The sequence below is a fragment of the Sinocyclocheilus anshuiensis genome, unplaced genomic scaffold (genome assembly GCF_001515605.1).
Source record: "Sinocyclocheilus anshuiensis isolate Anshui unplaced genomic scaffold, SAMN03320099.WGS_v1.1 scaffold220, whole genome shotgun sequence".
NCBI lineage: Eukaryota > Metazoa > Chordata > Actinopteri > Cypriniformes > Cyprinidae > Sinocyclocheilus > Sinocyclocheilus anshuiensis.
Window position 1 is genome coordinate 1,216,023 of NW_015554086.1, and position 24,726 is coordinate 1,240,748.

A 24,726-nucleotide genomic window follows, 5' to 3' on the forward strand; every position below is an offset into this window, starting at 1 on the left:
CTGAATAGTTGCTCTTCTCTTTCTAGATTTTCAGCATTATCCTCTCATTTGGTAAATTTTCTATGTGACAATCCTGTTGTGGTTGCCACAGTTACTGTGTCCAAATTCAACAGTGAATACACTGAGCTGGGTCTCCATTCTGAAAAGCAATCATAGTAACTTTGAATTAAACAGCCTAACTGGATCCACGGATGAGAGATCACATTTTACATCTCATTACAGTGACATTTAGTCTATGGCGGCACAATAACACTGACACAAGAAGCTGTCTGTTTGAAGTACTTCAGTTTCCCTCATGCGCAACTGTAAGTGCTATGATTTGCACCTTATTCTTTCCACATAATAAGGCAAATGGAAAAATGTGACCAACAGATATCGGTAGAGTGTGAAAGTCATATATATAATAGCAGAATTCTTTCTATATGGCTGATATATTGCATATATTGCACTGTATATCCAGAATGTTGGCTAATATATCAAGCTTATGAATGTCATTAATAGATTATTTCTGTGGTTTCTGTGGTACCACAGGTAAGTGCAAGTTGAAGACTAAATTTTAAGAATACATGTGCAAGAATACATGGAAAAAGTGTATCAGCTGATGAGTTTGTGGTCCTAAAACCTAAAAGGCAATTAGCTGAGGGTTTCCTCCTGAACAGTTTTGGATGTATGAGTAATTTATGTACAAAAATGTGAAATATCATCAAGTAACGTTATTTTACTTGATGATATTTCACATTTATGTACATAAATTATACAATTCAAATGTAAAATTTGATTTTTAAAACAGGTTGCTAAGTAGTTGACCATATAAAAAGTCTGGATCTGCAACAAAGATATAAGAACTGAACGAAACCACTTTTTTTTTTTATCACAGTGGCTTCAGAATTCACGTTTGACTTTTATTATGTAGAACAAAGCCTCATCAAGTAATGTTAACCAAAGACCTTATTTTACTCTTAAACCAAACCGCTATTCTAAAAACCCACTGAAAATGATCAAGGAAATTATTATGACCTACAAACTGACATCATGACTGAATAGCTCTATTAAAAAGGCCTAAAAAAATCCATAATCCCCAGACTTTGTTATAGATGAGATTATATTGTGGTTAAATTATATTAGAGGTTCAAATGAAGACCCAGATTTTATTACGAGTGCGTAATGAGGAAAATATGTCCTAAAATATAGGGATGTATCTTAATTTTATCTCAAGGCAATGTATGTTTGTTCTAATGGAGCACTTGTTGTGTCTTGCCATAAATGACGCACAACAGCGGTTTCTGCATCCTTTTGCGGTGAAGCTAGATGAAGACATCAGGCTTTTGTTTTACGCCCATGAGTGGCGCTGATTGGTTAGTGACATCTGCATGCCTCTGTAGTCTCCGCCCACGCTGTCTCTTTCAGCGCGTGTGGGTGTATTTTCAGTTTGAAACTGAACTACAGACTTCAGTGTGGGAATTTACGGGGCGAGCAGCATGGTTTTATTCTGCAGCGGTGTTGCAAACTTTGGATTTAGGATTTGACTATGTAAAATCACATTGCTTCCCTACTGTTTAGTTATGCTTTGACATTACATATCCTCTGCGAAGAAGGTGCATCACACTAAACGCCGGTTAATGAACAAACCCTGCTGCTAAAATCTGAAAGTCCAACAGAAGGTATGGCTTTATTTCTCTGAGTCTCTTTACGTTAATTGTTTTAAAGTTGCACCCATAGTAACAAATGTAGCATCCTTGCTGTTTGAGACTAGGATGTGTGTCAACTCGCGTGCAGCTGAATGCATCCTAAATACATTTCATAGAGAACAGCATATTGAGCATGTTGCGTTAATTTTCTGAAATTATGACTCTTAAAAACTTGTGAGCTGCTACCTAGACGTGTGCTGACCCAAAAATGTGCTGTGATGGCCAAAAAGATATCTAGGTAGGCAGCTCACGAAGTTTTTGGAGACAGCCCATAAATATGTGCTTGTGTAAAATGGTTTTGCAAAGTGATTGCATGCATCTAATCTGGTTGCATGATAATCTGCAACTGGTGGATTAAGTGGTACTAGCGTCACTGCTTTAGTCATTTTATTGGACATGGATTCTCCTCAATCAGGGGCTTTTCTTCATGTTCCAGAAGAATTGACTACAGAAGAACCTATGTCAACCAATATTAATAATATATGTTTTATATTTTACACTGTATTTCGCTAGACTATACATCTGTCCTGTTCTTAAAGCAAGAATATTGCCCATAAATGTCAGGCTGGGTCAAGCTGTCACATATTTTAAACGTTATAATGTTAAATGATTTTGTTGCCAAAACTATTTATTTATTTATTTTTTACATTTGAGCTGTTTCATGAATTTTGTATTTAATAATTGTTGTTGTTGTTTTTTTTTAGCTTACTTACTCCATATAGTATACATTTACATTGAATCATTTAGCAGATGCCTTTATCCGAAGCAATTTACAAATGAGGTCAATAGAAACAATCAAACCAATAAAAGAGCAACAACATGTAAGTGCTGTGACAAGCCCCGGTAAGTGAAATGCATTACATGTAGCCAGTGTTAGAGGGTCAAGTTATTATTATTTTTTTATTATGATTAAAAAGAAAACAAGTAGATAGAATAGAAAAAGAATAGAGCATGCTAGTGCTAGAGGGTCAAGTTTTATAATAAATAAATAGATGAAACAATCAAAAATGTATTTATTATTGCAGAAATGTTATGTGGCTAGGCAAAAAAATTACTACACAGACTATACGGTTATTTATTGAATTCCTCACAGAAACTGTCTTCATGTTTATGAAAGTTGCTTCAAATTTTAGTGGTTGCAGCTGCAGGAATGTGCAAGGTGCACATGCAAAGTCAATTGAAACATCTGACTTTCCTGAAACTGATCATTTTTTCACTTATTTGAATGGCTACAAATCAAAAGCATACTTCTAGAAATAACATTGGAAAAAATCAGTGGACTTGGAAAGCTTTTTCCACATGAATTCATTCTCACTTCTATTTTACGGACTGTCTTTTACTGTCTTACCAGTGGCACTGAGTATTTAGCCCCTGGAGGCTATTAAAGTGGCCATGAAGGTGAAAGTGTAGCCCAGGGAATACAGGGACACATCCCTGAGTCATTAGTGCTAAGTTTCCTGGTTTAAAGAACAGGTGCAATTTCCTTCCCAGTTGACCTCAGGGAAGTTACCTGCATTTACATTTGTTGTATGTGCTCATTAAAATGCCTGCTCAAAAAATCAATAATTATTCAATAGTGGACACACAGAGACAGCATGCTGCGTGCAGATTTTTGTGAAGATGATGGGGCCAACATTCAGCCATCTGGTGACTACAATGCTCACTGAATCTCATTTAATACATCATAGATTTACATAAATATGGTCATTTACTTCTATATTGAGCATGGCCATTTTTGTTCTTGTTCTGCAAAAAAAAAAAGATAGGTTGCTTTCTCGTGCATGTTAACAGTTAATACATGTCAGTGGCATTTTTGGCTTTTTAGAGATGCTACAGTGTGAGGTAAAGTCCTCTGTTCTGACCTGAGATGAGGCTGTTGTGTGTGAGTAGTATGATCCCATTTGTGGATTTATCGTAAGCTTGGGTGATTTGGATCCATACACTTTACCATAGCCTAGCATCTCTCAATTTGGTAATAGCTTGTCACCGTCAGATGACAAACACAGCAATTGACTTTTTCTTGGAATAGGTGTTGTATTATGAAATCACAGCAGACTGTATACGGATTTGTTCCAGTAGGCTGTCACTCATCTCCCTCGAGCTCATGTTAAGTTGTTACACCTCTTCCTTACACAAGATCATATTATTTCTTATCCTTTTTAATCTTTTAAGACTCCAGTTTCATTCCTGGGTGTTTGGTAATCTGTGTACACACCAGTTTTGCATCTGATTGGACTGAATTACCTACTTCATTGACAATATGGCATTATATACACACTATCGATCAGAGGTCTGGGGTCAGTAAGATTGTTTTTAAATTAATACTTTTATTCAGCAAGGGTGCATTATATTGATTAAAAGTGACAGTAGTAACATTTATAATGGTATAAAATATTTTTTTTTCAAATAAATGCTGTTCTTTTAAACTTGTTATTCATCAAATAATTGAGAATTGGAAAAAAGTATGAGTTTTTATTAAAAATATTATGATTAAAGATAGATTAAATCTTTATAAATTAAAGATTCATTTAATTTTAAAGATAGATTAAAATATTAAGACACAACCGTTTTCAACATTAATACTAAGAAATGTTTTTCTGAGTGCCAAATCAGTATATTAAAATTATTTCTGATGGATCAAGTGACACTGAAGACTGGAGTAATGACTGCTTAAAATTTAGCTTTGCCATCACAGGAATAAATTAAAATATAATAAAATAGAAACCTGCTATTGATATTTTATTTAATGCATTTACGTGCATACATTTTTAGGTGTGCATAAATACTTTTTCATGTATGCAACATAGCAAGTATTCGAACAGTCAAGTGGAGAAAAAAAGTTTTCTTGCAGCATTGCTCTCAGGAAGTATAGACTAGTTCAGACCTATCCCAAACTATCATACAAAAAAGTGAGACATAAGAGCTGTCAGATCACAGGGAGTGCATTCACTTCCAAATTCCTTTTGAGCAATCCATTCAGTAAATAAGATTCCCAACACCCTTGAACGGATCTTATTTGGATTATTACAGATTTTTATGAGACCAAAGTTTACTTGGATTTTGCAAAAGGCCTGTCAGTCAGCCTTTCTGTGAAGCCAATTGAGCACCAGCGTATTGTGTCTGGATATTAAGAGATGAAAAAGTAGATCGGGGATTTGTTGGATGTTCAACACAAGTAGAGAAAATGACATTGCCAAGAGAGAATGACATTATGACAAAAAGAAATGGAAATGAAATGAAGACTGATGATCCAGCTCTTCTGGAGCATCAAATTACCTTGATTCGTGATATTTTTACCTTTATTCTCTCATTCTCTCTTTCTTTCTCTGTTTCCTGGCTGCTGATTTTGGAAGAAAGAGCAGACTGTGGCGGGCAAACCCCATGTGTGCATAACCAGCTCTTTCTCTGCTCCTCCGTGTCTCTCTCAATCCTGCACGCCCCTTCCAGTCTCTGTCTGTTGTCAGGCACTTTTGAAAGGATGCCACATTTATATTAATTAGCACATCTCTAGGCCTCATGCTAACACAGGGAATTATTGTTATTGCAAGCTGATTTATTTTCCACTTTGCCTTGGAGAAGGAAAAACGATGAAGATTTGAGTTTAACCTTGAACAAGCGGGGGGTTTATAATCCCAGTAGCCTTTGTGTGGTTGGGTGGAGCAACAGAGACATGGGTTGTGTCCGGGCCTTAGGACATCACGTGGCAGGACAAGTTCATCTGCTCTCAGGCAATCTGTGCGTCATCATATATTGCTGAGGCTTTTAGGCTCTTGTCAATGACCTGATTATATCTGATCATTCGACAACTGAGGATGAAAGTGCTTCTTTTTAAAACAGAAAACCACTCAGTGAAGGCAGGCCAAAGTTTACACTTTACGCCCCCACATGCACTTTTTGGCTTCAAGACTTTGTTGCAAGTGTGAATGGTAAAGAAGATCAGACATCCCTCCAAAAGGATGGCTGTTTATGTGTAACTGAGGCTTTAAATCTCACCTGAAAATGAAAACTCTGTCACCCTCATGTTGTTCCAAACGTGTATATATATATATATTTTTTTTTTTTCTCCTGTGAAACACATAAGGAAACGTTTAGCAGGTTTCTGAGCTGCTTTTTCCATACATTGAAAGTGGATGAGAACCAGGGGCTTTCAATCTCCAAAATTGGCAAAAAAAATGCATCATAATAGCCCTTAGTCAGACTATTAAGTCTAGCTTCATGCGATTAATTTAAGTTGTTATTCATTGTAAATCTCAGTCAAATTTAAAGGGGTCATATGATGCTGCTAAAAAGAACATTATTTTGTGTATTTGGTGTAATGAAATGTGTTTATGCGGTTTAAAGTAAAAAAAAACATTATTTTCCACATACTGTACATTATTGTTTCTCCTCTATGCCCCGCCTTTTTGAAACGCGTCGATTTTTACAAAGCTCATCGGTCTGAAAAGCGAGGTGTGCTGTGATTGGCCAGCTATCCAGTGCGTTGTGATTGGCTGAGTACCTCAAGCGTGAGACGGAAATGTTACGCCCCTTACCATACTGTTGTATTCCCTCCGCGTCCAGCACGGATCAGCTAGGCATGACGAAGCGGATATCGTCCTTTTTTGGAAGACCAAACAAAGTAGTTTCGCTTTCACAACGAAGCACACAGCGTCTTCAGGATATGGCGGCGGCAACAATACTACAGTGAGAATAAAAGTTACGCCTTCTTTCTTTGTTTGAACATTTGGGCGGCGTTATGCAAATCTTCCCACAGAGCGACGTAGGTATGTTGGGGCGTGTTAGAACGAGGCGTTTTAGGTAGGTGTGGCTGACTCTTAACTTTTATAAAGAATATATCTTTGGATTTGAGACTTTAGTCTTTGCAACTTTACAGATCTTCTTTATGTACCAAGAGCTTGTAACACTCCAAAGAGAAAGGAAAAATTGAAATCGCATCATATGACCCCTTTAACTCCTCCTGCAGGTCCTTTAATCAAGTTGATGCATCAAAAAGGAAAATCTTGATGGATGGCTGCAATTACCTCAGAGACATTCACAGTGTCTTTTTCCATGAGTTTTTGCATTTTTCCTGGAAATCTAGTTTTTCCCTCCATAAATATTGTGGAATTAATATAAGACCTTTTTTGAAGCTACCTTTTAGGTGTTACTGCCAGTAATAAGAATTCTTGGTTATATTCATAGACAAATCATATTAATCTATACTAGCAGTAAATATCCAAGAGCATGCAGCTACAATAATAGCAAACTTTAATAAGTTGTGGTCTAATAAATGGAACCCAGTATTATTTAAAGCTTTTGACAGCCTGCTGCTTCTTGACTGTAAGACTTGAACCTTTCCTGTTCATATAGGGAAGAATTTCTACTAATTCCTACAGAAATAATCACGTCTTTCTGTTAAAACCCTTGTAGAGTCTAAAGTCTTTTGGGGGGGGATTTGGCTTTCATGTGATTTGAGACCTTGTGCGTCTTTATTTGATCTTGGATGTCAGATGTTTGAAATGTTCATTTTATTGTCTATTTTCTTTTCAAACCCGCGCACCATCTGCGTACAATTAACATTTTATTTTCATAAAGTGTGATCCAACAGAGGAAGTGTTCATGTCAAATTCACAGCGTGAAGATGCCTCATAATGAGCACTATTGTGAAAGCAGCCCCTTCTAAGACAAAGGCGACGAACCACCCGCAGTTCTCAAATAGCCCCTAAAACAACACCATTTGCCCATCTGCAGTGCTTTAGATTCTCATTCGCATTCTTGTGCCTTCCTTTGAAAAGAAACTGTTTTCAATGTATGGTTGAAAGATGTTTTTATATGAGCACAATTCATGTTCTGCTGTGTAATCCTGGAGCAAGGCTTAGCCTGTTTGTGATACATGTTGTTACATGTTAATGGAAGCTGGGATTGTGCAGTATAAAGAAAAGCTTAGATGTCTATTAATTGGGTGTGTTGGACTCACTGGAATTGCAATGTGAACACAGACTGCATTCTTTGAATTATATCCCAAAGTCAAGCTCTTGGCAGACATGAGTCAGTTAATGGAGCCCAGACAGGTTATTTTTAAGAAATGTACAAAGAGAAGACTATTGCATGTGGTATTTCTCTATAATTTGTTATGTGGGTCAAAGACATATATATATAAAAAATGCATTTCAGACATACAATGAAAGGATGGTCCTCCCAAAAATGAAAAATCTGACATCATTTATTCAACCTCATGTCATTTCAAACCTGTATGACTTTATTTTTTCTCCAAAAGAAGATATTTTGAAGAATGTTGATAACCAAACAGTTTTGGATCCCATTGATTTCCATTGTATTTTTTGTCTATATAATGGAAGTCCAATGGGAACTGTTGGTCACCAACATCCTTAAAATCAAACCTTAAGAATATTAGCAGTATTTATTACTATTATTATTATAGGATTTTTTATTCACTTGTTTTAAATATAAAAAAAAAATTGTATGCAAATCTAAGTCATTGTTAATTCAGGTTGTAAAATCCCCAAACCTTAATGACATTTATAAATTATTAAATCATTATAATTATTTTTTTCAAGATAAATATTTTATATTTAAGCTATTTGTAAGGAAAATATGTTATTATTTTTTGACTTGACGGTTACATTATATGACATTTTAAGAGTCATTACATGAAAACCTTTTTTTTAAAATAGTAAGATAAATAAATAAATAAAAAAACATATAGGTCTTGGAGACATGGCCAAAAAAATGTATCAAAATTTTTTATATCAGTCGATATCAATAATTATGATAAATTTCAAATCTTTATAAGTTTAAAGGCAGATTTTTTGCTCCTAAATTAAAGTTGAAGAAACCATAGCGTTAATTGTGATTTTAAACTCTTGGTCAGAATGTGACAAACACTTCATATTTTGAATTCTTTATACTTTTCCAGTCATTTTTCCTTAACAAAATAAATATCTTAATATAGAAATTAATTTCTTAGTTTCTGCATGTTCTAATGAGTGATCATCAAATCATCAAACAGGTTTGTGTTGCCTGACTTTGATGGACAATATCATCTTCAGCACAGTTTGCAGTGCAGGCTGCAGTATTAGAAATACTACATCTTTTTGTTGCTTAGAAATGCACATTTGACAGTAGCTTGAGTTAAAACGCAGATTTATGTTTATTATCAAAAACAGTAAAATCTGTAAAAATTGCAACAACCTCATTTGTTGAGCTGATTCATCTGGCTTTAAACTAGATTAAATCACTGAGTCATTTGTGTTTGCTGAATTCAAGCGCTTCACATTGGATCTCACAAGATCCAGTAAGTCGCATAACCGAGACTTATCAGCGAGTAAACGCATCTACTCTAGTGAGCTCGCACTGCACAGCCTATTGAACTATGAGCTGCTCAGATAAACTGTCCGTGTGGTGCAATTAGCGCTGTTTCGTTCCACTTTTGGCGCATAAACATAATGTGACCCGTGCTGGCAAACTGAGTCGGAATGCACACAGGCTAATTTTGAGCTACAGGCAAAAAAAGTAAAACAATTTCATTATGGTCGAATTTAAAGGGGTCATCGGATGCAAAATTCACTTTTACATGTTGTTTGAACATAAATGTGTGTTGGCAGTGTGTGTACACATCCACCCTATAATAATAAAGATCCGCCCAGTGGTTTTTATTTAATCCCTAAAAATAATATCCCCTTTTTCAAATAAAGCCGTTCTCAGCTTCTTGTCTGTGTGAAGTCACACAGACCAAGGCCGCTCCCAAGATTGTTGATTGACACGGCCGTCTTACCTTAGACCCGCCCTGAGTGAGCTGTGAACAGTCCGACTGCCATTGTTTCACCGCTGGAGCAGATGTAGACAAGAATGTCTCCGTAGCGATTGAGGTGTTCTGTTGTTGGATGTAATAATGAATATAGCAATCGTCATTTACTCCCGATATCAGAGCCGCTGAAGATGCAGAGGATTACATTTGTTTGTGAAGGGAATGCGCCCCCGATCTACATAAATGCGTTTGTTCGCGCGAATCATTCGTGATCCAGCTTTACCTACAGAAGAAGTGAGTATAAGGGTTTTTTTATGATTCTTTGCAAATTGCCTTTCCTAATAATGTGCTAGTTAGCAAGTTTCACGGCTAAAGTAAACAGTCTCATGAGGTCGGCTCATCACCCCACGGAAGAGAGGGGCGGGGTCAGCAAAGCTCATTAGCATTTAAAGGAACATGCAACAGCACAGGTTGCTGTGAACAGAGCTGAACAGAGCTGTTTTTGACAAGGTACAACTACCATTGAAAAATTTTAACCAAAGCATGTTATAGACTTTTCATTAAGACCCTAAAGAATCATATCAACTTGTGGAAAATGGGCATCCGGTGACCTTTTTAAGGTTTTCACAAAAATTAGTTAATTAAGCCCTCGTCTAGCGATCCCAGTGCTACAAATAGTAATTAAACATCTAAAAGTATCTTTATTTGTATGTTTTCTGAGAGGAGTACCTTTTTCTCGCTTCTCATGCTGACTGTCATCCAAAGCGCCTGCATAAAGACGACACCGGCACAGAATCCCGATACACTTATACACAGATTTAGAGTAGGCTAAATATATTTAAGTATTCACGCAAACATAATCTGTTATATCTTAAGTAAACGTTTAGGGAACAACATCTGATGTGTAACATTATATTAGATCCATGCATTACACTATGTCTTAATATGCCTACGCCTGTCCTATTAATGTTAATCAAACGATAAAAGAAAAGAGGGGATCACTCTCTGCTCTTGATTGAACTGCTTTTGTAGTTTTAATAATCAATTAATTTGTAATGAACACACTTGAGTGATTTTTACATTTTACTATTTGTTTTTCTTACTTGAATGCTTATGTTTAGATATAAAATGAAAAAAGTAATACACTTTACACTTCTTTCTTTCTTATATTTGTTCTTTTTTGCATCGGTTCTTATTTATAACAACAAAGATAAAATACAAATTAGCTATATTGTGATTATTAATCTAGTAATGATTATTAAGAAAAGAAGTGGGGGAAAAGATGTAATGTTGCTGGGTGATTTTGCTTTGGAACCTTCAGAAAACTTGAAATCAGTTTTTCTCCAAATTTACTTTGCTGACTCCATCAACTTCAAACAGGTGTAGCTCAGTCATTTTTCGTCCGATTCCAAAAAAATCATGCATCATTTTGAAGATAATTTTTAATGGAGAATGTAAAAATAAAAATAACAAATTTTTCAAAATGTGCTCATTGTGACTCATTCTGCCAGCACAGGTCTCATATCAAACATTTATCGAACTCTTGTTATCGTTTTATCTAGGAGAATTATATCGTGATAATTAGGGCTGCACGATAAATTGCATGCGATATTTAACGCGCATCTTTCGCATGCGATTTATCGTGCAGCCCTAGTGATAATGATCATTATTGTTTTATCGCCCAGCCTTAAAAACATATGAAACCAGCATGAATACGAAGAAGACTTGCCACACATTTTCTAAGTAGGTTTTCTCCTTTCTTTATTATGGGCACTCTTGTCTTTGACCCATAAGTGTACCACAGTTAATTCTAGTAAGTTTGGCACTTTTGTGTCCGTCTTACTGGAAGAGACTTAGATCCGCTTGGCTTACAGTATATGTAAATCAGACACTGGTTTATGCCTTCTCTCTTATGGGTTTTTGACTGCTGTTTCCTGGCAGTTCCATTCAAACAACGTCAGCCTCATGTTTGTGTTGTGTGCCATTCATGTGAGAGCCAGATTTACTCATTTATGACTGAGATTTTGGCCTGTTTTAGCTCATTGTCTACAGTTGTGTCACCTGTGCACTTGGAGAAAAACATAACCCACCAAATTAACAAAGTGTTCTGCTGGTTCTGAATAAGGCTTGAAAGTTCCCTCCATTTTCAACCATTATTGTGCTGTCACAGCATATTAAGTATAAAACAGTCTGCCAGACCAGCTGCCCTTACGAAAAAGAAGTTTATTCAAGTGTGCTATTAGTATACTTCTTTTAAACTAAAAATAGGAAAGTATAAGTATACTTAAAAATATACTTGAACTTTACTTAAGTATACTTGCTAAAATAAACTTGAAGTATACTACTTTTTGGTAAGGGCGCTCTGGTAAAGGTTTGTCTGTTTTTAGATTTGAGACCTATATTATTCTCAAACAGCTTCTTTGGCAGTTGCAAAGACTGATTCACTTGGGAGCTAATGCATAATTGAAGGGATTTTCCAGAAGTAAATTGCTTTTGTGTCTGAATTATTGCAATTTTCTTCTCTTAAGTGATGTTATGGAAGTGTGGAGCCATTTTCTCCATCTGAATTAATGACACAGAGCCACTTTATTAGCATGGCTTTGACATTTCCATCAAAAGCCAGCAAGGATTTTTAACAGCTCAAATCAATACTGACAGCCCACACAGCGAGTCCTCTCTAGTGGGAAATGCTCCAGGCGGCCATCACCCTGGAAAGTATTTAAATGGAGATCACATGTTGTTTAGGCATGCGCTGCTGAAAGTCCTATTGGCTGGCAACTGATGCAACTGAGACAGAAAGATGTTTGTTGGCAGGTTGGAAGATGGATCTGGAGTCTCCTAGCAGGACCATTCAACACCTCTGCTTCTCGCAGCATGCACTCTGGGATCAGCACCAGTGCCACTCTGTCAGCACATTGAAATCCAGGGACACTTATTCTGATGTTTTCAAACCGCATCGAGCTGAAGCACAGCCATTGAGTTTTAATGGACCATTTTCTTAATTTACAGAGTCTTTAAAGAGCCGTATGTGTGTTCAGTCTTTAGCATAGAAAAACAGAGGAGCCCTATTGGCTCTGAATAGATTAGTTTAAATGAATTTCTGACTGGTTTTTGCTGGTTTAGAGTTGATCTAGCTGGTCCACCAGCATAAGCGTCAATGACATGACACTGTTTTTTTGTCTGTGTATGTTCATTAATAAATAAATGAAAAGGATATTCATACATAAATTCAAAAATACAAAAATGAGATGTTTTTAAAAGATTTTATTTGATAAAAAATACAGTACAACACTAGCCTAATGTTGAGAAATGGTATTTAAAATAATTTTTTATTTTAATATATTTAAAAATATATAATATCTGAATAATTCAGAAATCATTTAAGTATGCAGATTTTTTATAATAATAATAATAATAATATTTCTTATTAGCAATATTGAAAACAGTTTTTCTGCTTAGTATGTTTGTGGAAATTGTGAAAATGCTGGGTCAAAATAACCCAGCGTGTGTTCTGTCCAATATTTACCCAGCGCTGGGTTGCCAAATAACCCAAGTTGGGTTGTTTTTTTAACCCATCATTTTTTAGAGTGTAAAGGATTCTTTGATGATTAGAAATTTCAAAAGAACATTTATTTGAAATAGAAATGTTTTGTAGCTGTCAGTGAGAGTCCAGCCTCGTCAGGCCCAATCATCTCACACACCCGTTCACAATCACCGAAGCACAATCCAACTATGCTCCCCCACCATCACGCTCCGCATAGGGTGCCTTCATGAGGAAACCATCTCGTTTCTGGTGCTGGAGAATTCCACAGCGGAAATCATCCTGGGGCGCCCCTGGTTAACCCAACACGCACCCATCATTAACTGGAGCACCAACGAAGTTATTCACTGGAGTGAGTACTGTCAGCAGCACTGTATGTCCCAAGTTCTTCCCCTGTCACCTGGTTTCCTCCCTGTCTGTGCCACCTCCATCGAGAGCCCCGAACCCACGGAACCACACAGCATTCCCTGGGAATACCGGGCGTTCCAGGATGTGTTCAGTAAGCGGGCCGCGACGAAACTACCACCTCATCGGCCGTGGGACTGTGCCATAGATTTGCTGCCTGGAGCTCAACTCCTCGTGGGCCTCAGTTCATCTCCCGGGTCTGGAGGGCCTTCTTCCATCTCCTTGGCGTATCAGTAAGCCTCACCTCCGGATATCACCCACAGTCCAACGGCCAGACTGAGCGCAAGATCCAAGAGATCGGGAGATACCTCCGTAGCTATTGTCACCAAAACCAGAACCGCTGTACCTTCCCTGGGCCGAGTACGCACTAAACTCCCTTCGACAGCAAACCACCGGCCTCACCCCGTTTCAGTGCGTACCAACCTCCCCTATTCCCGTGGACGGGAGAGCCCTCAGACGTTCCAGCGGTGGATCACTGGTTCCGAGAGAGCGAGAGGGTCTGGGACTCAGCACATGTCCATCTCCAGCAGGCGGTTCGGAGACACCAAGCCCAAGCAGACGTTCACCGCCGACCCACTCCACAATACCAACCTGGAGATAATCCGACTGCCTTGCCGCAAGCTGAGTCCCCGCTATATCGTACCATTCACCATCCGGAGGCAGATCAACGAGGTCACATACAGGCTTGAACTTCCTCCTCACTACCGCATCGCACCTACCTTCCATGTCTCACTGCTCAAACCCTGTGTTCACCCTATGTCTGCTTCTTCCCCAGGGCCTGACGAATCCCAACAGAGCCCAATCTATTAAATTACATTTCTATTTATTTTTAGAAACAATAAGCAACACTAAAAAAAAATAAAAAATGTATGCAAACATATAAACTGCACATTGCAATTTTCTAGCAAGAAGCTGTGGACACTGAATGACTGTCAGGGAGAGTCCAGCCTCGTCAGGCCCAATCATCTCACACACCCGTTCACAATCACCGGAGTACTAATCAGCCGCACCTGTCACCACCTCATCAGCACTAGCTTAAATGCACAGTCACTGCAGTCACACTTCGTCTGGACTTGAGTTCACTACGCTACTCCTTACCTGACTCACTGTACCCGGACTCCATCCTGATACCTTCCTGTATCTGTGCCACCCTCTTCAGCCCGATCCGCAAAGGAACCCGTCAGCACGTGAGCCCGATCCCTTCCATTCCATAGGCTGTTGCTCTAACCCGTTTGCTCTCCCTCTCTCTCTCTCTCCCAGCACCTGTTCAATAAAGCTCTCTGTTTACTTTACCTCTCCGTCCCTGGTCTCCTTCTGTACTGTGACAGTAGCATCATAAATGTCTTTATTGTCACTTATTGGTCAGTTTAATGCATCCTTGCTGAATAAAAGTGTTTTATTAAAAAGAAAAACTTACTGACCCTAATGTTTTAACAGTAGTGTATATTAAAATGCATTTCATCTAAACAGTACCTTAAATACCTATATTATCTATATGATAAGCAAGATTATTTTAATTCTTATATTAAAATTCAATTTAATATTTCAATATTTTCTGTCATATTGCTTTTTTTCATCTTTAAAAAAAGTGTAATCTTTCATTTTTATTTCTTAGGGGAAAAAACTAATGTTTTAAGAATATTGCAGTTAAAATGCTTTATTATATGCTTCATTGCTTATTAATTTGTATTATATTTTCCATATGAAACCATCATGAATACAATTATAGCATGAGTGCAATTATATGAACTTGGCAGAGTTTTATATATAAAGATTTTTTTCCTTTTCTTTATCAAGGACACTCCTGTTTGGCAGTGACCCTTCAACCATGGTCTTTTATTGAAGCATATTGTCCATGTGCTGATGAGGAGCTGAACAAGTTAACTGTAAAAGCAGGCTGACCCATCATGCAGAGGTCAGCTGAGTCATTATAGTGGACTCCATCCAGTCTTAACCTCATTGGCCAACCAAAATAAATGCAGTGAAATAGTGCAGAACGGCTCAAGCAGTCCAGTGGTATGTGTGGCATTTCCCAGAACGTGCAGGGAGTGCTCTGCCAGGCAGCGTGCCCGGATCAGCGGGATTCATGCCCATTCCTAAAGGTACAGGCAAGTTCTTCAACATCAGCAGTTGACTGATGCCAAATGTGCCATTAAAGCTGAGGAACCATCATTCAGTGAGACCAAATACATGGATGTTTCTTTACCTCTTGTGGCTAATTTTTGAAAAGCAACTGCGCAGAGGTTATCATTGGACATTTGATTATTTAGTCTTTCTCTGTTTAAAGTATTAATCTGGATCACTAACTAGAGTAAACATCACAGCAGGCTTTCAGTTATTGGAGTTGAATGAATGCGTCTGTTTTGTGAAGCTTTCTATTGACGTCAAAAGGATGAAAAACAGAGATCAGATTCCTGTGGCTTCTGTATGTCTTTGTCGTCCCTCCTTTCTGAGAGGAACTATTGTGTCTATTGTTGCTCATGGAATGAATTTGGCTCAGTTGAGCCAGTGTTTCAAACAAGACCAATGGTTTTTAGGGGTCTTTTGCAGAGAAAAACGTGTGTCCAATGAGTCAGTCAGCTATGGGTTATTGAGTTATGTAACCATTTTGACCACCTAAATTCATAGATTTCTGATAATTATTGGTTGAATCAAAGCATATGTGCGAATTACAGATAGCATCCACAAATTTGGACATAAGGAAAGGTTTGTTGACTCCAAAGCACATCTTTGATAGAATTGTGTATGTGAGAAAGAAAACAGGGCAAAAGCATCCCTGCTCAGGAAGGAAGTGCTCTCCAAATGAGGTCATTCATGGACATCTGCCTTCCAGTCCTGTCCACAAAAACCAACTCAGTGTCCCGCTGCAACATCTGGCCCAAGTCAAAACATCACCCATGTACTTTCCAATAGGAGGACCTCAGGAAGAAGATCTACAGATTGCAAAGGGGGGGATTTTAATTGCAGCTTTTAATTACATCAGCAAATTAAAAGAATATTCTGTGTTCATAACAAGCAAAAATAAAAAAATCTGTGTTTACGGTGAGTCACTTACAATGAAAGTAATTCAGGACCAATTTTGGGAGACTTGAAAGCAGAAATGTGAAGCTTTTATACAATACTGTAAAATGTTTCTTATTTCTACTCACATTCTACTCTTGAGTTTTTTTCATATGATCTCATGGTTACTTTACGTTTGTTAATGGCATCTAAGAGCACTGAAAATTGTAAATCCAATACAAAACCTCTCATTTGTGGCTGGAAAAATGAATGCTTCTGATTAGGTTTACCTAAGGATGTTTCTAAGTCACTACAATCGCTTGGTTTGACTAAGCTGTGACTAATGAGTGAATTACAGACAGGAGAATATATTTTGCTTTAAAAACAGCAGTTGTTTTGTATTCTTGGACAACCAGGATAAACAGATCTGTTTTTCATCTAATGAATAAGAAATGAACACAGCCAGAGTATCAACAGTCACATCTGTGCGTAGGAGTCATTAAGAGAAGGAAAATATCCCCTTTACTGCCAGTATAACCGTAGTAAACCATATTTTACATAATTTCATTTGAGAGTTTCGATTGTATTTTTTTAGTCCTCTGAACATCCTGATTAATATTATGTGAAGTGTTTGCTGGGAGACGTGTATCAGGTCAAATTCATGCTAGTTAAAGTGTTTTTATTGCAGTTTACTTGTTGCAAACAGCTTGGAGCGGAAAGTCTTTATATGGTACTAGCAATTAGGTTACTGCGTTCAAGTGGATTTCTGGGAAAATCTTGGTTCCTCTGTCTTGTTTCTGTGTTGGTTTTCAGTCAGTCGCTGTGGTTTTATCAGCTGTGTAAAAGCAAGTCTACCAGTTCTTGTCAGAGAGAAAATACAAAATATACTGTATAAATCAAGAACTAGTATTTTAGGGGTTGTATCTGTTAGCAAGCTAATCTTTTGCCAGTTGTCACATGCCATGCTCTAAAATGTGCTCCAAATACACAATAAAGTCAACAGATGAAATAGTTCTGGGAAATACTGCATAATTGATATATAAATATAAATGAAAGCTTATATGTTGGTTTATAAGGGTCAGTGCTAACCTTTTGCCCAAACCTGAAATTTCTAACCACATTTTAATGGGTTTGTTTGGATAAAAATGTGGTCTGCACTCTGCAGTAGGATGTGGTGGGATTTTTTTCCACACAGGGTGTTATTTGAAAGATTATGTTTAACTTTCTGTAAAAGTAGATGGGCTTGTTTTCGTAAGCAAAAAGTGCTGTTCATTCGCTGTGTTTCTGCCATGCTTCATGATCCAAACTGTCTGTAGTCACTGAGAGTGGCTTGTCAAGAGTGCTTTTGGCTGATGCTTCAGGATCTTTTGGAGGAAGTCATTTTAAATAAAGTCAATGGGTTCGGTAATTATATTACAGTCTTTCAATAGTATTCAGCCACGGATATTTAAAAAAAAAAAACATTGTAAACTGAATCGAAAAAGGCTTTCATTTGTCCTGTGACCATCTGTCGCGTTGAAAAGTTTTCACTTACAACCGAGTGGTAACAGTTTTTAAATGCGTTTATGAAATCTTGAAGTCTGTAGCTCTGGTGAGCCTGCAGAGAACAAATTCTGTACTTCTGTCACAGTTATTTGTAGAGAGTGTAATACAATATTGTAATGTAAAATAAAATATATATATTTCTATGTTTTATGTGATTTCAAAATTGATTTGTATTTAATATGAATTTAATGTGTTTAATGAAAATTACAATATATTATATTGTTTCATATATAATTACGAAAATATTATATATACTGTAAGTGCCTTGACAGTGTAGGACTGTGATGCTACTCTGCAGTTCTAGTTACCCCAATTTGAAATTGAACAATGTTTGTTTTAGTAGACCTGACCGTCCCATCCAACATCTTTGAGGAGACACAAATACAAACTGCCCTGCTTTGAAGGGTAAAAAAAACTTTTTTCATAATGAATGAATAAGGGGAGTCCCTATAGCACACTACAAACAGTTAAAATGATTAAACAGTGAAATAATAGGCGAATCTGCATCCTCTGCTGGAGGAGTAGGGACAGTGCACTTTTGTCACAATTCATATTTTTAACTAAACTGAAGACATCTTTGACAGGCCCCTTTGAATTACTGTATTGTCCATATATGGATATCTTCAAACTTGGCTATTTCTAAAGGCGATTTTAATGTCAGAAGGTGCACTGAAATTATACCTCAACTGAGCGGTGTGAGTGCAGAGAGCACAAATGCAGCTGTAGTTTTACACTGTTGTGTGCAGTGTGGATGGAAGACAGCACACTGCAGTCTCAGCAGTGCACCATCATGTCACAACAACCAGATGGAAATGTGGATTATCATGGCGTGTGTCTTATGTAAGGCAGCGCTGCTGTGTGTGTGCATTGTTCACCCATATCTGTGTGTTTATGTGTGTTTGAGCTGTTTATTTGACCCTGTCTGATCTTACAGCTGGCTGGTAAGGGGAGGGGTGGCAGACATGGCCGAAGCTGAGGATGAGAGCAGAAACAGCAGCCTGCGGAGAAAGAAACCGCCCTGGCTCAGACTGGACATCCCCATTGCCCTGAACCCTGTGGAGGAACATAATAACTTTATCCAGGTGGATATTTGATGTTACACATTTCCTCAAGATATTTTGATTTACTTGCATTTCCATGAAATAAATAAAAATCATTAAAATATTTCACCATTTACTACAGCCCGTCATGCGTAACAGCTTGTACCTGCGGAGTGCCAGCGTACCTACTGAAAACATCCAGCTCAGAAGCCTGCCGGTCGATCCCAATGCCTGCCGCAGACCCTCGGTCCTGCGCAAACCCTCCATCTCACAGACCATCAAAAGGTAAGACCGCACATCCAAAAACACAGATACACTACCAGTCAAACCATTTGGGTCAGAACAATTTTTATTTTTTTAAAGAAATAGATTTTTTTTTTAAGCAAGGATGCATTCAATGAATCAAAAGTGACAGCAAAAGCATGTATAATGTTACAAAGAATTGTGGAAAAAATGTATCACAGTTTCCACAAAAATATTAAGTAGCACAAATTTTGTCAACATTGATAATAATAAGAACGGTTTCTTGGGCACAAAATCAGCATATGATATATTAAAATGGAAAACTGTTATTTTAAATTGTAATAATATCTCACAATATTACTGTGTTTGTTTAAATAAATGCAGCCATGGTGAGCATGATGGACTTTTTGGCCACACTTTATTTTAAAATTCTCACCATGGCATCAACAAACCATTAACTACTACTTTTGGCTCAGTAAACTCCTAATTTGCTGCTTATTAATAGTTAGTAAGGATGTTGTTAAGTTTAGGTATTGAGTAGGATTAGGGATGTAGAATATGGTCATGCAGAATATGTGCTTTATAAGCACTAATAAACAGCCAGTATGTTAATAATAGACATGCTAATAAGCAACTAGTTAATAGTGAGAATTGGTCTAAAGTGTTACCGACTTTTTTCAAAAACATCTTACTAGCAAAAATCTTACCAACCCCAAACATTTAAGCAGTAGTGTATATAAGGTAAAGTGTGTGATTTCACTCATGACACTGAACTAAGGGTGTTTCCATGACAACGATGTACTAAAAATTGAAAAGTTTTTCCTTTGTGTTTTTGAAAAGTTTTGCGTACAGACAGCAACGTTGTGAAAACAATCCTGTTCACACGGATCCGCAAAAACATCAAAAGATGCTGTATTATGTATGTCAGGCCAGTAGTTGGCGATGTCACTTTGTAAAGAAACACTATGTGCCTGCACACAAACCAATAGACTGAACACGTAAGATGCATGTGCATGATGTCACCGTTTTCACAAATTAGCTTTTTTGTAGTTTACATGGGAAAATATTCGTTTTCAAAAACTTGCACTTTGAAACCCCAAACTCGCATCACGTTGAGCCAATGTTTCGCAAAGGCATAGCATTTACATTTTACTGGCTTACGTGAAGTTCAGTGTCTTGGCAGTAGGAAAAGTATTTTAACATTGTTTATTAAGTGTACTTGTATGTATTTGTACTGTTTTGCATAGTTGTGTTTTGTGTAATGCTGTGTTGTGTTGGGTCATTTCAGGGTCTGTCATGGTCACAAGCTAATTTGCCTGCAGGGATGTAAATAGTTATCTGAAAAGTCATTTATCTTGTCTTATTGGCAAACAAACAGATACACTCATGCAAACCCACATATAATGGCAAAGATTTACATTAGCATAATGCTTGGTGACGCAGTAGCAAAACTGATTGCATAGTGTTCACAACCTTCTTTATTTCAGTGTCATGTTTAATTTGGTTAAAATCAGAACTTGTTTGTAAAAGCCTTGTTTTTTTGATGCCAGGCTGCTTTGCTGTTTGAAGAGGAGATCAGGAGTGAAAGATTTCTGGTCACCGTTGACCCATTTCTATTCCATGGGGGAAAGATGTTTGTGACACAGATACACAACTTATGCTGAAGTTTATTCTTTATTTAGTACATATGCTGTCTTTAATAAATCATTCGCTTTTTGGCCTCCTTTGAAAATCCATCTTGCGCTTGTAACTGTGTTTATAGCTGATCAGCCAGTCACTATGCTGCAAAAACAAGTTTGACCTCTGGTATGACTAATGGTTCATTACTATCAGAGACCAGTTAAAAACCAGCTACCAAACACTGAAGCTGGATTTTCCAGCAGTGGCTTTTTAGTAGCCTATCTGATACAGTGTCATACTTTTATGCTGTGACTGAGCTAAAAGGCTAATGCATTATTAATGACGGTATAGGTGCTAAATAAAAAATAAAGTCAAGAATGTGTTTTGTATCTGTCTTCTGTGTTTATTCTTTTAAAATCGCTGACTGCTCTCTAGACTCCCGGCCAGTAACAAGCACTGTTTATCTTAATGGCTTTGGATGTTTTATCTTCCTGGTATGACTTGAAGTCCTCCACTGTGAGGAGACACAGCAGTAAATCACGCTAATGTATTTATGATCTTTTTGACTGCATGTGCGCATTTCTTTTTCAGCATCTGTTCTTGTGCTCATATTTTACAAAACCAGTATGATATAGAGTCTGTCCTCTTTGTTAACCTTCTTTCTACTGCTTTTCTTCTGCAATTAATATGATCCTGTCAGCTTCTTAAATGCAACTCATTTTTTTTCCAGCTCTGTTTTTCTTCTGTAACTAAACTGGTTGCTTTTCTATCTTTTCTGTTTTCCCCTGTTTTCTCATCTGCCTTTCCTGATCCTCCTCACCTCATCCCCTCCAGTCCCACAGGGAAGAGGGTACGCTTTGAGCAGATGAGCACCGTCCTGGTTAAAGGCCAGTGTTTCTCACGTCTGGAACCCCCCAGACGTCAGTCACTGCCTCAAATCGTCCTCAGGTATAGTGCAACCAATATAGACCCACTGAAGTCGAAATTCATAGAGTATGCAGTCAGATTAAACAGAGAGACAGAGATACGTTTTTTTCTTCCATTTTTCCACATAGTTTAAAGTAATAATCCATTTGGATCAGGCATTTGTTGTTGTTGTCTTAACTCTTTTATTAAAACAAATGCATAAATTGTGGTTTTCAACAATATATGGAAATATTCAAAGACTTTTTAATCTGGTTCGCCCACGCTTAGTTTAAAGGGGTCATATGATGCTATTTTAAAGATCATTATTTTGTGTATTTGGTGTAACAGAATATGTTGACATGCTTTAATGTTCAAAAAACACATTATTTTTCAAATACTGTACATTATTGTAGGTCCTTTATGCCCCGCCTCTCTCAAACATGTCGTTTTCAACTAAGCCTCCTCCTTTGACAAGCACAGTCTGCTCTGATTGGCCAGCTGACCCAGTGCATTGTGATTGGCCGAACACCACAAGCACGCGTCGGAAATGTAACGCCCCTTACCATAATCGCGAGCTTCAGCTTTCAAAAGTAAATATCAAGACAGTTAATAATGTTGTTAGTTTTACCATCAGTTCAAGCACGAAAGGGCAACAGAGTCGCGTGACAGACACAGTGATGATGCAGTACACAAGCCACGGTTAAGACAGCTGACGTGCTATGATTTCTGACAGACATCAGAATTTTTTTCAGTTCACTCTCCTGTGATGTGACCCTGTTCCCCTCACACACACACACACACACACAGAAACCACACCTCAGAGCTTGTAACACTTCAAAGAGAAAGGAAAACTTGAAATCGCATCATATGACCCCTTTAAAATGAACTATTTAAAATAACATAGTACCTGGTCAGCCATAAAACTGTCGGAGCACACACAGACTCCTACACAAACTTGAAAAAGAGCTCCTTTCTTCCTCTGCACAAAAACAGGAGTGCATCAAAGCCTTCACATCTGTGTCTATGGGTTTGGCTGTGTTTTAAGATAATCAACTGATAGTATATTGGCTCTTGAGTCCACCATGTGTCTGCCATCAAAGGAATATCTGAGCTGTGGGAGAAGAACATGTAATGACAGAAAGTGTTATTCACAATGCTGAAAAAACTGCTATGTGGGCCTCTTTCGGCTATTTTCAGCTCTGCCGCTTGTTGTGACTCATGCTTTATTAATGTAAACTTTGTTTTGCACAGGTTTGATTTCACTAGTATCGATTCACAGTGTTGCAGTGAGGGGTTTCTGGAGTCTTGGGGTTGTAAATGTGTCTTGTCGACGTCTATATTATGATTCATTCAGCTTTAGAAAAAGTATATAAATAATGGTTATTTAATTGCATTGACATTACACAACCCTAGTTTCTAGGGTAGGGTTTCTAAGACATAAAATAAATAAGTTATATAAGTTTTATACATCTAATAGTAATAGTGGGGAGAAAAAGATATGCTGTCATCTCAAATATTTCCACTTTTTTTTTTTAAATAAAATAAAAACAGTTATGGTGTAAATATTACTATTTAAAATAAATGTATACAATTAAATTAAATTAATTACAAATATAAAATTTTATTTTTAGTAGCCATTATTCTAGTTTTCATTGTCACACGATCCTTCAAAAAATGTATTTACTGTGGATTTGGATCAATTTAATGCATCCTTGCTGAATAACAGTATTAATTTCTTTCAAAAATAAATAAATAAAAATAAAATTCATATACTGACCCCAAACTCTAGAATGGCAGTTTATATAATAGAAAGACAATATATTATTTATTTGGTGAATTCTTGAAAAAACATTACATGAAAACAATAATTTAGGAAACATCTTTAATATTATGCTTCATTTTATCTTACACAGTGGGTCCTTATACATGAAGATATAAAGCTGCCTATGTTTTATTAAGGGGTTCTTTATTTTTAGGGGTCCTGGCCATCACCATCAACAAACCCTTGCTCTATAACAGGGTGTAATTGTACCATCTCCCCATTTAAATTCAGGACTCCACCTCTCTGTCATTGACAAAACTATCCACAAGTTAATTGATTCACTGTTCAGACTAATAACTGTTAAAAACCACTGATGTGCACGGTGCTTGTTGAGAATTGCATGTCAGATTGTGAGGGGGTTGAATGATGTTGAATTTCCTCCACCGGAGTTTATGAAAGACAGAGTAATTTGCAATGGACTGTTATAGAGGAGACTGCATTATTGTTTGAGGTGTGTGTCATTGAATGTGTGAGCAAGTGTGTGTGTGCTCATAATTGAAGTCCCAGTTCTCACACTTATCTCATGTTTTGGCACGTTCCCTACCCTCTCTCTCTTTTTCTCTGTTTTCTGTCTCTCTTTTTTAGTCAGATGAGCTGGTATTTTACTGGGTGTTTACACACACTCCTCAAACACTATTTGAGTAGGCGGCAAGAGTAAAGTGGAGTTGCTGTCGGGATATGAATCACTGCTGTATGGTCTCAGACACATTAAGCGTTTAAGCAAGTACTGATCCTTTAGACTTACTTGGAGTGTAGCAGGTTTTCTGCCTGAACTCTGGCATCAAGGAAATGTCTTGTTTGCCTCTCTGACATCATGTGATATAGGGGGTAGAAGGAAGGGCAAGCCAATATATTTCACTCAGTGTGAAGGCTTCTGTTCCCCCTCTACCTCAGACATGACCTTCCTTGCCTCCTGGGATGAGCTAGACAGGTAGGTCAATGGATAGTTTTAATGATTCACAGTGTCTTTATGAGTGATGTGGATTTTTTTAAATCAAATATTTGAGCTTTTGGATACGTTTGAGACTTTTTTTAAACAGTCAGACAGCTTTTTAAACAGGTAGTACAGCTTTTTAATGTATTAGTTTAATTTGTGTTGTGAATGCATAAACTTGATTTTGGAAAGTGTTTGTACTTTTTAGTAGGGTTGTAAATTGGTGTGGTTTATG

At 37.3% G+C, this 24,726-nt stretch overlaps 1 protein-coding gene across 2 annotated transcripts in view; it reads left to right on the forward strand.

Moving 5' to 3' along the window:
- Nucleotides 1-1,449: 1,449 nt before the first annotated feature.
- LOC107669219 (inactive rhomboid protein 1-like) overlaps nt 1,450-24,726 on the forward strand; it is a 46,980-nt gene continuing 23,703 nt past the window's right edge. The window contains exons 1-5 of one of the 2 annotated variants that reach the window (XM_016461372.1): nt 1,450-1,661; nt 18,267-18,331; nt 18,861-19,008; nt 19,109-19,251; nt 21,664-21,777. In XM_016461372.1, the coding sequence (XP_016316858.1) occupies nt 18,889-19,008; nt 19,109-19,251; nt 21,664-21,777 (377 nt within the window). In that variant the 5' untranslated portion in view covers nt 1,450-1,661; nt 18,267-18,331; nt 18,861-18,888. The remainder of the gene's footprint in view (nt 1,662-18,266; nt 18,332-18,860; nt 19,009-19,108; nt 19,252-21,663; nt 21,778-24,726) is intronic. The other variant, XM_016461373.1, reaches the window with a different exon arrangement.